Source organism: Haliotis rubra, unplaced genomic scaffold (assembly GCF_003918875.1).
Source record: "Haliotis rubra isolate DU_JTF1 unplaced genomic scaffold, ASM391887v1 Scf106, whole genome shotgun sequence".
NCBI classification, from domain to species: Eukaryota; Metazoa; Mollusca; class Gastropoda; order Lepetellida; family Haliotidae; genus Haliotis; species Haliotis rubra.
Genome location: NW_025764959.1, coordinates 1,128,363 through 1,140,437, shown reverse-complemented (window position 1 = coordinate 1,140,437; position 12,075 = coordinate 1,128,363). Strand labels below are relative to the sequence as shown.

Below are 12,075 nucleotides of genomic sequence, written 5' to 3'. Positions count from 1 at the left end.
TGACATACTAATGATACCTGTCTCATGACAGACACTAATGACACCTGTCTCAAGACACAGACACTAATGACACCTGTTTCAAGACAGACACTGTCTAATGACATGACACATGACACCTGTCTCAAGACACTAATGACACCTGTCTCAAGACACAGACACACTGACAATGACACCTGTCTCATGACACAGACACTAATGACACCTGTCTCATGACACAGACACTAATGGCACTAATGACACCTGTTTCAAGACAGACACTAATGATACCTGTCTCATGACAGACACTAATGACACCTGTCTCAAGACACAGACACTAATGACACCTGTTTCAAGACAGACACTAATGACACCTGTCTCAAGACACAGACACTAATGACACCTGTTTCAAGACAGACACTAATGACACCTGTCTCAAGACACAGACACTAATGACACCTGTCTCGTGACACATGCACTAATGACACCTGTCTCAAGACACAGACACTAATGACACCTGTCTCATGACAGATACTGACACCTGTCTCAAGACACAGACACTAATGACACCTGTCTCAAGACACAGATACTAATAACACCTGTCTCAAGACAAAGACACTAATAACACCTGTCTCAAGACACAGACACTAATGACACCTGTCTCATGACACAAACACTAATGACACCTGTATCATGACACAGGCACTAATGACACCTGTCTCATGACACAGACACTAATGGCACCTGTCTCAAAACAAAGAAATTGATAACACCTGTCTCACAACACAGACATTTATAACACCTGTTTCAAGACACATATGACAATAAGAAAACTATTTACCCATGCTGAAAATGTGTATCACTTCATTAATTAAAAAACGTGAAAAAATGTTTTGAGCCTTAGAAAATAACACGCTTAAAAAACATGCAACAATATAATAGAATTTGTTTCTTTTAAATGAGAATATACAAGAGTTCATCCTGCTGTTTAAACTCCAAACATGATAAAATGATGCTACTTGGTCGTCCTGATGTGTACTATAGAAACATAGTGGGATAATAACATAAATAACGGGTATACTTAGATCTTTGCTTACCTTTCCAAATACATATAATGCATAACATTTACAGAGTGTGACACTGACCAAAATGTGTTGGAGGTCCAAACGACCGGGACATAGAAAATTCTACTTCTTGTTGGATCTTGGTAAGACACAATGGTGCTGACCAAAAAAAGGTTATAGAGAGTAGATGAATTATCAAGTATATCTGACAAGAGAGCATGCATAATTGGAGTGTGAAACCAGTCAAGTAGGTAACCATTGTTCAATGCACGTTTGTTCAGATTGGTGGCGTTACTTAGACTCTGGAGATCATCTATCACTGATTCTAAAAGTTGCCCAAACATGGATGAATTGTTCACCATAAAAATGACCCATGACACTGGTCCAATGTTTATTTTAGTTTACTGTCCCTACGGGAAACATACTAGATGATGACGCCAATGTAAGGACCAAACACTGACTTTGTAACTTTTGAAAAGTTTAGTCTAAGATATGTTCAGCAAAATTCCACCAAGTATCAATGAAATAATTCAAGTATATCACATTATATCTTGTGAAAAACATCAATCTACATGACATAAATGACCTGTCATTAGGATGTCCTTGTACTTGTCATTGTTTGACCTTGCAATTGTACGCCTTTATGCATCAGAGAAGTGAAACAGTTGCAGGTACAAACACACAAAAAAAGAATTTTGTAACCCAAATCATATCATCACAGAGAAATTTCTATGATGTTTCTTCAAAGACAAATTAAACTTGACACTGACGCTTAAATGAATGTATACTCAAACATATACTGTATATTAACACTTTCTGACTATCTGGTTCGGCTTAAGAAAGTCCACTGTTGTAGGGATAGTCAAATGCAGCGACCATCCATGGTGATGGTTTACAGCTCTACCACCCCCGATCTATGTTTAGAACAATTCCTGACTTAATGTTTGTCTTTTTGTAACCTTAAACACACACAAAGTCTGGCTTACATGGGCATTACATAAACCTACTTCCTGCCTGTCCATATCATACAACAAAATAGACTGATCTTATGCATATTCAGTAGGGTCAGTGGGTCACGGTTTATATGACTAAATATGGTAATTTAGTTATACACCAAGAGGAAGATACATTTAGGCCAAACTGTACACAATGCACGTTTGTATATCCATATATGAATACATTTAGGCCAAACTGTACACAATGCACGTTTGTATATCCATATATGAATATTCATAAACATATTCTTTGGTTTGTCCTACTTTCATGTATCAAATAGACTTGATAATTGTAACACTTTCACATCAACAGGAAGTGGTCTAAATACCTACAACCAGGGTTAAAAATAGAAATGATTAATCACTCTGGAACTTTAATCATTTAAAAAGGGAAATCATTTGAGTTGTTGTGCAAAGGAAATTATTTCGTTTACAGGAAGTTATGCAATTTGAATGAATGAGTGAGCGAGTTCAGTTTTGCGCTGCATTTAGCATTATTCCAGTAAGATCACATCAGGGGACACCAGAAAAAGGCTTCACACATTACACATGTAATGAATCGAACTCGGGTCATCGATGTGATGAGCAAACCCTGTAACCACTGGGCAACCACTTGTATGAAAGTTTAACAGAGCGATTTTACTGGCCATGTTTTTGAAACACTACAACAGATCTCAAACAAAACTGTATTAGAAACATCAATGTTACTGATAACTCTTTGTACAGTTTGCTGTTATAATGATACACTTTGGTACTGTACAGTTTTACCCAGATAGATTGTCTCCTCTCATATCAATATCTTCATGATGGCAGCCTGTAAGTGATCCAATCAGGACCACATAATCCAGTGACTGATACAGCAAGGATGACATACAATAACCAAGTAACCCAGTATGACCACTCAATCCATTAAGTCAGGGATTTTCTAACCGAGAATATCCACTGGGAGAGATAGGTGGAGTCCAGTCTTACATCAACAACTCAAAGACATGATAATGGGAGATAACTCTCATCTTTACTTCTCTAACATAATCTGCAGGCATAGAAGATAAATGGAAGCTTAGCTGGACCCATTTTACTTGGATCATGTTCAGATAAAAGGCTGTGTGGAGATTTCATCAGTCATTTGTTACTGTTAATATCGAGCACTTGCATTTAGATGGGAGTTTGAGACACAGGTACTTGAGTACGATTTTGTGTTAGAGATCTAATTCACAATATAATACAAGTAAACTGAAGCCATGTCATGTAAAGAAGCAAAAGTCTATCAAAGAAAGGGAATTACAAAAATCCATGAAACATTATCAAAGAATGAAGAATTTTACAAACAGTGCCTTTAAACTTCTTGTACACCAGGAAAAATATTTATGATACAACACATTCATCATGGTACGTATATTACCAGGATACAGAAATACTTCAGTGTATCATTGAAGTCTGAGTAGAAAAACGCAAAGCCTACAACAGTTACTGCCATTACAGAAATCGCTATCTACACTCAGATCTATGGTAGAAATATCTACTCTAAATATACAATAAATATATGTTTATGATAAAAATGAGAGGTGAATTATACAATGTATACTATAAAGTGGGTACATAAAAAATAAAGTAAAATAAAACAGATTTAATATTTTTATATTCTTACACACACTTTGATAATATCAAAGATTTAAAAGTTACATATTAACCTCGTCAATTTAAAAAGTGATTAATAAGGTATAGGTGCCAGTATATCACAGAAAACAGCATACACTGGTGGTGCCACACCAAGGAAAGAATTCTGTATGGACGACCAAGGTCATTAAGACTTGGAACAGTAGCTCACATAGTATGCTGATGAGCATTCCATCAAGGTCACAGGAGAACAGAGGGTTTGGTTGGTGTGTGGAGTCAACTGTGGTAACATGGAGCGGAGTGGAGTGGAGTGGTAGAGTGGACTGATTTAAAGCTGACTTAAACACTATTCCAGTTGCATCAGGACATGTCAGCTTTATTTTGGAGGAAAGTTCACTTTGGTGACATCCAAGGGCATGAGTATAGTGCCGACACACCTAGGGACCAATCATAATTTATGGCTAGGGGGATGATGATGATTTTAGGGGTGGGGGTGTGTGGGTATCACCATTTTATTCTGAGGATTTTGTACACATGTACAGGGGGAGGTGTGTGTGTGTGTCAGCAATTATGTAAATGAAATTATTTAAAAAATAAGTTTTAAAATTATGGGAAGGGGGGTCACTGATTTTGTACATGACATGACAAACCCACCATTAGTGCTTTCTCGGATTCCCAAGGGAAGCAACTCTACACAGCAAATGCCTGGATGACTCTGTTTTTTATATCAGCTCGTCAAATTTGAGTTTACACTGACAGAAAAACAAAACTAACATGCATGGCAATGGACTGTTATAATTGGTTTAACCTAATCCTTATCATAGGTTTCATGACAGAAAGACAATATCAATATTCTGTGTGAAAATAACTGTTACATGTTGTTTCAACTTATCCTTATAAAAGGTTCAAGTTTAATCAAGGAACACTAAACTTGTCTGCTTTATGAACAACTAGGGACATTGCAGACAGCATCTAAACTCTTTTGTTGTACAGCCTGAACATATATTCTAATGTAAGTGATCCATCTCCTTTTTGACATTCTTCTTGTCATTTTCAAAGTACATGAAATCCTGAAAGAAAATAAGGAGAGATGAAACAGTTACATTATGAGCAACTTTGTGAAGAACCATAAAATACTGCCCTCCTGAAAGATAATTTCAATATTCTTAAAAAAATAGGAAAAAATAACAAGCAAGGCAACAACAACTTAATTCTTGCTCGACATATAGAGAGAGGTTATTAGTCAAGGGTATCCACACTGTAAACACCAGTAGGAACAAATATTTTAGAAATATAAGCAGGATGCTTTTATGTTATTCTTAACATTTGACATTTGCAACACAGAAACAAATGTATGGTCTTTTGAAATGGTCTTTTCATCTTATCATGTCATTCTTAGAATAATCCATGGCAATACATAACCTTATCTAGGATGTAAATTTATAAACAAAGTATGAATACCAAGTTTGAGAGAATCGCACACTTTCATACAGTATCTTATGACCTGCATGCATGTTTTACATTGTTTGTTCTTCTGTCAACATCTTCACTGGAGGATGCTAAGATTTGTTTGTTTGTTTGTGGTTTAACGCTGACTCAGTAAAATTTCAGCATTATGGCGGCGGTCTAAAATAATCGAGTCTCGACCACACAGCCCAGTGATCAGCATCATGAGCATCGATCTATTCTGCTGGGATGCAGCGAGCCTGACCACCCGATCCCGTTAGTCGCCTCTTACGACAAGCATGGGTTGCTGAAGACCAATTCTAACCTGGATCTCCACAGGTATTTAAATTTCTGTATTGGTAGCACAACTTACATAACAAAATATCACGAGTGAGTGTGGACCAAACAATCCAGTCACTGATAATGACAGCAATGAACCATCAATGACATCAATGACACCATGATACATCGTCAACTAAGTCAGTGAGTTTGGCCACCCAGTGCCTGCAGTCTCCTTGTACAACCAGCATTTTATGCTGGAGACCTATTCTAACCCAGAAATCCCACCTGTCTGTAGTGAATGATTTGAGCTCTCAGACCATACTTACAATGAGGAAGATGGCTCCCAACATGACAGCCTTCATCTTGACGTCCAGATCCATGGGGAAGGAGATACCGAAGTTGTCAGCATCCGTGAAGACCTCCTTGGCCAGGCCGGACCACTGCTTGGAGATCCTCCCCACCTCCGTACTGTGGTCTGCAGAGGTGACCTGGAGAAGCCAAAGTATATACTCCATGTAAAGTAGGAGTGTGCAGAATGTGAGCGGTCGTAAGTCAGATGTCTCACGATAAGTATATGCACCATGTAAAGTAGGAGTGTGCAGAGTGCGAGCTGTCATAAGTCAGATGTTCCATGGTAAATATATGTTCCACGTAAACAAGGAATGTGCAGAGTCAGATCGGTCATAAGTCAAATGCCTTACAGTAAGTATATACTCTGTGTAAACCAGAATTGAGCAGAGTGAAAATTGTCTAAGTCAGGTGTCTTACGGTAAGCATACATTCTATGAAAATGAATTTTCAGAGTGACAGATCTTATAAGTCAACGGACCGCCTCCGTGGTGTAGTGGTTAGAGCGTCCGCCCGGAGAGCGGAAGGTCGCGGGTTCGATCCCCGACTGTGTCATACCAAAAGACATTAAAATATGGTACTTGTTGGTCCCTGCCTGGCGCTCGGCATTAATGGGTACAACAAGGACTGGTCGGCTCGGAGTCAGTATAATGTGTGTGAGTGGGGTATTCATGCTTCACTGCGGCCTGGTATCTCAGTGGGCTAGCACTATAAAACCAGCTTAAGTTTCTGCTAGTACAAGCAGCCGCACATACACCTACACACGCATGCACATCGTCATATGAGCGAAATATTCTCAAGCACGACGTTAAACCCAATTCCACCACAACCACCATAAGTCAGACGTCTCACAGTAAGTAGGTACTACAGCAAACAGATTGAGAGGTGTCTTAAGTCAGATGTCTCACAGTATATATATTCCACATACAGTGTGAGTGTTGAGGGAGACAGATTTCAAAAGTCAGATATGAACAATAATTATATGTATAATCCATGTAAACCAGGAATGTGTTGTCATAAGTGAGGCAGTACGTAGAAGTGTGTATCCTTGATGTTTAATGACACACTCACCAATATTCCAGCAATACGACAACATTTTGTAAATAATCAAGACTGGACAAGGAAATCCTACAATTTACAACAATCAGTTGATATCATAATTGCTGTAGTGGACATTGTGACCTTCCAATCCACATTTCAGACCCCTTTCATGAGTATTTTCGTAAACTAGTAGTTTTGACCATATATTCTACAAGTTATACTTTAGTGCACCAAAAGTAATATCTCATTCTTCTAACAATTTCTACCTTTGACTTCTTATAGTTCTACCTTTGACTTCTTACAGTTCTTCTTTAGACTCTCAAAGATTCCACTAATTCATTTATGTCTGACCAAGCAAGAAGTGTAATGCATTGCTCACATCAAACTCGACGTCTCCACAGATATTCCATTGGCAGCACGGCCCCTTGATCCCCAGGATGGTCTGTTCATCTGCGTTCTGGATGTAGAACTTGGGCTTACACAGATGCCAGCCCTGCTTCACGTAGCCAATCACCGTGCCGGGTGGCGACTGTACCTCGATGACCTGCACAGCAAAACACACACACACTTGTAATGCTGTTGTCGACATCGTCGTCCTTGCTTTTGTTGCCATCATCATCACTCATTGCCGTCATCATCAACATCAAATGCCACATTATCACTGTCATTGTGATCAGAGACTTTATCAATAATCAGCATCATCAAGGTCATCTTCAATCATCATCGTCATCAGCATCATCATTAATATCAAATGGCACCATTATCACTGGCATCGTCACCATCAAGCACTGACATCAGCAATCATCAATAATAACAATCTAACACTTTTTTTAACATCATCATCATAATCATTACTCACTGTCATCACATTCATTGCCTCACTATTTTTATCATCATCATCATCATCATCATCATCATCAATCACTGTCATCACATTCATTTCCTCACTATTTTTATCATCATCACCATCATCATCATCATCATCATCAATCACTGTCATCACATTCATTGCCTCACTTTACTTTATCATCATCATCATCATCATCATCAACCCCTTCAATCACTGTCATCACATTCATTGCCTCACTATTTTTATTATCATCATCATCATCATCAATCACTATCATCACATTCATTGCCTCACTATTTTTATTATCATCATCATCATCACATTCAATCACTGTCGTAACATTCATTGCCTCACTTTTTTATCATCATCATCATCAATCACTGTCATCACATTCATTGCCTCACTTTTTTTTATCATCATCATCATCATCATCATCATCATCATCAACCCCTTCAATCACTGTCATCACATTCATTGCCTCACTATTTTTATTATCATCATCATCATCAATCACTATCATCACATTCATTTCCTCACTATTTTTATCATCATCATCATCATCATCACATTCAATCACTGTCATCACATTCATTGCCGCACTATTTTTATCATCATCATCATCAATCACTGTCATCACATTCATTGCCGCACTATTTTTATCATCATCATCATCATCACATTCAATCACTGTCATCACATTCATTGCCTCACTATTTTTATCATCATCATCAATCACTGTCATCACATTCATTGCCTCACTTTTTTTTATTATCATCATCACATTCAATCACTGTCATCACATTCATTGCCCCTCTATTTTTATCATTTTGATCATCATCATCATCATCATCACAATATTCAATCACTGTCATCACATTCATTGCCTCACTATTTTTATCATCATCATCATCATCACAATATTCAATCACTGTCATCACATTCATTGCCTCACTATTTTTAACATCATCATCATAATCATCTTCATCATCACCATCACCAATCACTGTCATCACATTCATTGCCTCACTATTTTTATCATCATCATCATCATCATCATCATCATCACAATATTCAATCACTGTCATCACATTCATTGCCTCACTATTTTTAATATCATCATCATAATCATCTTCATCATCACCATCACCAATCACTGTCATCACTTATCTGCAACATGAACCATTAACATGGACTAACATTACCTATCATCTTTGCTATCATGTCACCAGTACAGTTTATCTCTTTTCTCATGTAATCAGTACTATAGTAATTGGCATTGGTAGAATCATCCTCATCATCGATTACTATTCACTGTCATTTTCAACATCACCAGAATCATATGCACACAGGAGATAAAACTGAAAATATACAAAGCCTCTTATGGTATAGAAGTCTGTATTGACCTTGTGAAAGTCCCGAGTACACACGAGTGTGTTGGAGGTGACAGTTACCTGTAGACAGCAAGGGCACCAGCAAGTGTTACAGCGTAGCGGTCGTGACAAGTGCATCACTTCACGGTTCTGACTGTCTTTGATTTTCATGTCAAAGGGTCTAACAGCTCCACAGCAGCACAGCACACAGCAGCAGTTGTCTGTAACACAACGCAGGTGTCTGAACACTAGGGCTGTAACGATGCATCCAACTATCGATGTATCGCAATTGTTGAGTCTCCGATAGCAATTAATCGATAGAAGAAACGAAAAACTATTGATGCATCGATAGTATGTGTGACTATCGATAGTTTAGTAATTGACTTCCGTTGATAAATGCGCAGAACAAAATATAGGAAATACCAGATTTGTTCACTTTGATTTAGAGGTATCTGCTCCTGTTACCTCTTAAACAAACTTGAACTGGGTTTCAAGTTTGTCAGTTATTAAAAGAGATTGAAACCACTTCGGCTTGTTTTTATTTCATATAAACTATACATTCATTTGAGAGAAAAAAAACATGGCAATAGTATGTTGCAATAGACTATCGCTATCGCAATAGTTGTTTCCCCCTCGATAGTCACCCTTACTGAACACTAGCTCCAGAGCTACAGATAACTTTTTGGGTGCTTGAGTTATGTACTCGCTTGTGTTCATCTCAACTGGGTATCCTAATTTTCCTTTAAGTAACTAAATAAATTGTACCCACCTCACTCAAACTCAATTGGGTATTATGCCTTTTTCCATTAATTGCAAAAATATAATAAAGTTTAAATGTTGGTTTACATGTTTGTTATTTATATTTGATCTGTTATATGAGAAACGACTTAAGAAAGACTGCACGTTGCCAAGTTCAGGTGCTGAAATAGAACCTCTCAATACACATGTACCTCAATGTATATGTCAAATTTATTGAGTATTTACAAAACTTCAACACGTACGCAACAGACTTGATAGGAATTGAGTTTCACATACATATTTGTGTGATTTACGAAGATACGCAGCTTATCTGTACCTACCATCTCCAATACCATCCTCTTACTTCCAGGGCGGTTGGGTGGCCTAGTGGTTAAAGCATCCGCTCGTCACACTGAAGACCCAGGTTTGATTCCCCATATGGGTACAATGTGTGAAGCCCATTTCTGGTGTCCCCCCACTCCAATATTGCTGGAATATTGCTAAAATCGACATAAAACTAAAGTCACTAAAGTCACTCTCTTACTTCCAAACTCAATTCCAGGTGATGACATTGTTAGGCCATAAAAACTCAGTAATTACCTAATTTGTATTCAATGTGTCAGTCATATTTTGTTTAGAATTTGAACTTTTTTTTTACATAAACTGTCAGTGGCTTTACTCCCTTTTTAGCAATATTCCAGCAACATGACAGCAACACATACCAGAAATTTGCTTCACACACTGTACCCATGTGGGGAATCGAACACAGATCTTAGTTTGATGTGGAAATGCTTCAACTACTCGGCCACCTCTTGGCCCCCCAAGATATCTGTACCTTGACTGTTGCAAACCTGACTTACATGAAGATTAATGTTATTAGAAAAGTGTTAATAGTGTATTTAATCCAGTAAATATGGAGTCCAATAGTAATTTTTTATCATCTGTGGGGATATAAGAGTGATGAGAGGTATGAGGTTTGGTAGAGAGGCTGGTGGATATGAAAATGTAATAATTAATGTGATAGGGGATTAGTCAAATATATTTTAATGAACTCATCATCTTCCTTTGATTCAAATATTTTATTACTATTCTTTATATATTTGTTGTTTCATGCAGCATTCAACTATATCCCAGCTTTATATACTACCCATCAAAAAGTTTAGACTCACTAGTGTAAATGTAACCACTTACTTCAGTCAAATGTTCTAAACTAGATTTGGCAATATATTCCATACTGTTTAAAGGTGCTGTTTACACATGAACCGATGTATTGTAAAACAAATTCGTAAGATTATTGTCATGAGTTCAATAAATGATGAAATTCATTGAAAATTGGTGAATTCTTTACAAAATGTTACACCAAAACGCAGCTGTTCACATGCACGATATTTGCACATGCTTTTCAGCAATTTTATGCATGATCCTCGAGCAATTCATCTGCATAAGGTTTGCAGTTGGTTCCCCTAAGTTAGTGGAGAAATTCATCCTCGATGTAACCATATAGATATCCAAAACATATAGCAAGTGCTTTAAGTGAGTTTAACTTTGGATGAGTAGTATATGATGGTGTCTGTAAATAACCGATTCTGGATCAGAAAAACCAGTGACATCACAAGCATCAATCTACGCAGTTGGGATCAATTACATGAATCAACCAAGTCAAGGAGCCTGACCACCCGATCCATTAATCACCCCTTGTGAGTGAGTGAGAGAGTTTAGTTTTACGCCGCACTCAGCAATATTCTAGCTATATGGCTGCAGTCTGTAAATAATTGAGTCTGGACCAGACAATCCAGTGATCAACAGCACGAGCATTGATCTGCGCAATTGGGAACCGATGACATGTGTCAACCAAGTGAGCGAGCCTGACCACCCGATACCCACCCCTTATGACTAGCATGGGTTTCTGAGACAAATTATAACTGCATCTTCTCAGGTTTTTTGTCAGCTATTGATTGATGCTGCATTTTGACAAAACATCTCCTGCAATTCCTGTACATACCTTCCTTGGCACGGTACACCACCTGGCCTAGTGTGTTGCACACCTCATACTTGTTGTTTCTCTCACACCCAGTCACAGCTGAAACACAGTCACTTTACTACAGACTAATGGCAGTTATTTCACAATTATGGAATAAATAACAAGTTGGAGAACACTTTTGTTTCCTTCCAAAAATGAGTCTGTGTAATAATTTCAGTACCGATAAACCCTTCCAGCCTGATTGAGGACGAAGTCAGGGGCGGATACAGCTTTTTGAGAAAGGTGGATTGCACACTATTGAGAAAAGGGAGGGTGCACACTTCATTTTCACCAGAGTTTCAATGGTCATTTAATAAACTTTCAGGAC

At 37.9% G+C, this 12,075-nt stretch overlaps 1 protein-coding gene across 23 annotated transcripts in view; it reads right to left on the bottom strand.

Annotated features, from left to right (window-relative positions):
- LOC124277450 (phospholipid scramblase 2-like) overlaps positions 1-12,075 on the bottom strand; it is a 35,009-nt gene that overhangs the window by 1,778 nt on the left and 21,156 nt on the right. For 3 of the 23 annotated variants that reach the window (XM_046713150.1, XM_046713240.1, XM_046713192.1), the window contains exons 4-10: positions 11,730-11,807; positions 9,071-9,210; positions 7,149-7,313; positions 5,707-5,868; positions 518-4,722; positions 351-435; positions 174-202 (exon numbers count right to left, since the gene is read on the bottom strand). In XM_046713150.1, coding sequence (XP_046569106.1) covers positions 4,660-4,722; positions 5,707-5,868; positions 7,149-7,313; positions 9,071-9,210; positions 11,730-11,807 — 608 coding nt within the window. In that variant the 3' untranslated portion in view covers positions 174-202; positions 351-435; positions 518-4,659. Of the gene's footprint in view, positions 1-17; positions 74-173; positions 203-267; positions 494-517; positions 4,723-5,706; positions 5,869-7,148; positions 7,314-9,070; positions 9,211-11,729; positions 11,808-12,075 lie in introns of all 23 variants that reach the window. The other 20 variants (XM_046713163.1, XM_046713213.1, XM_046713252.1 and 17 more) reach the window with 18 other exon arrangements.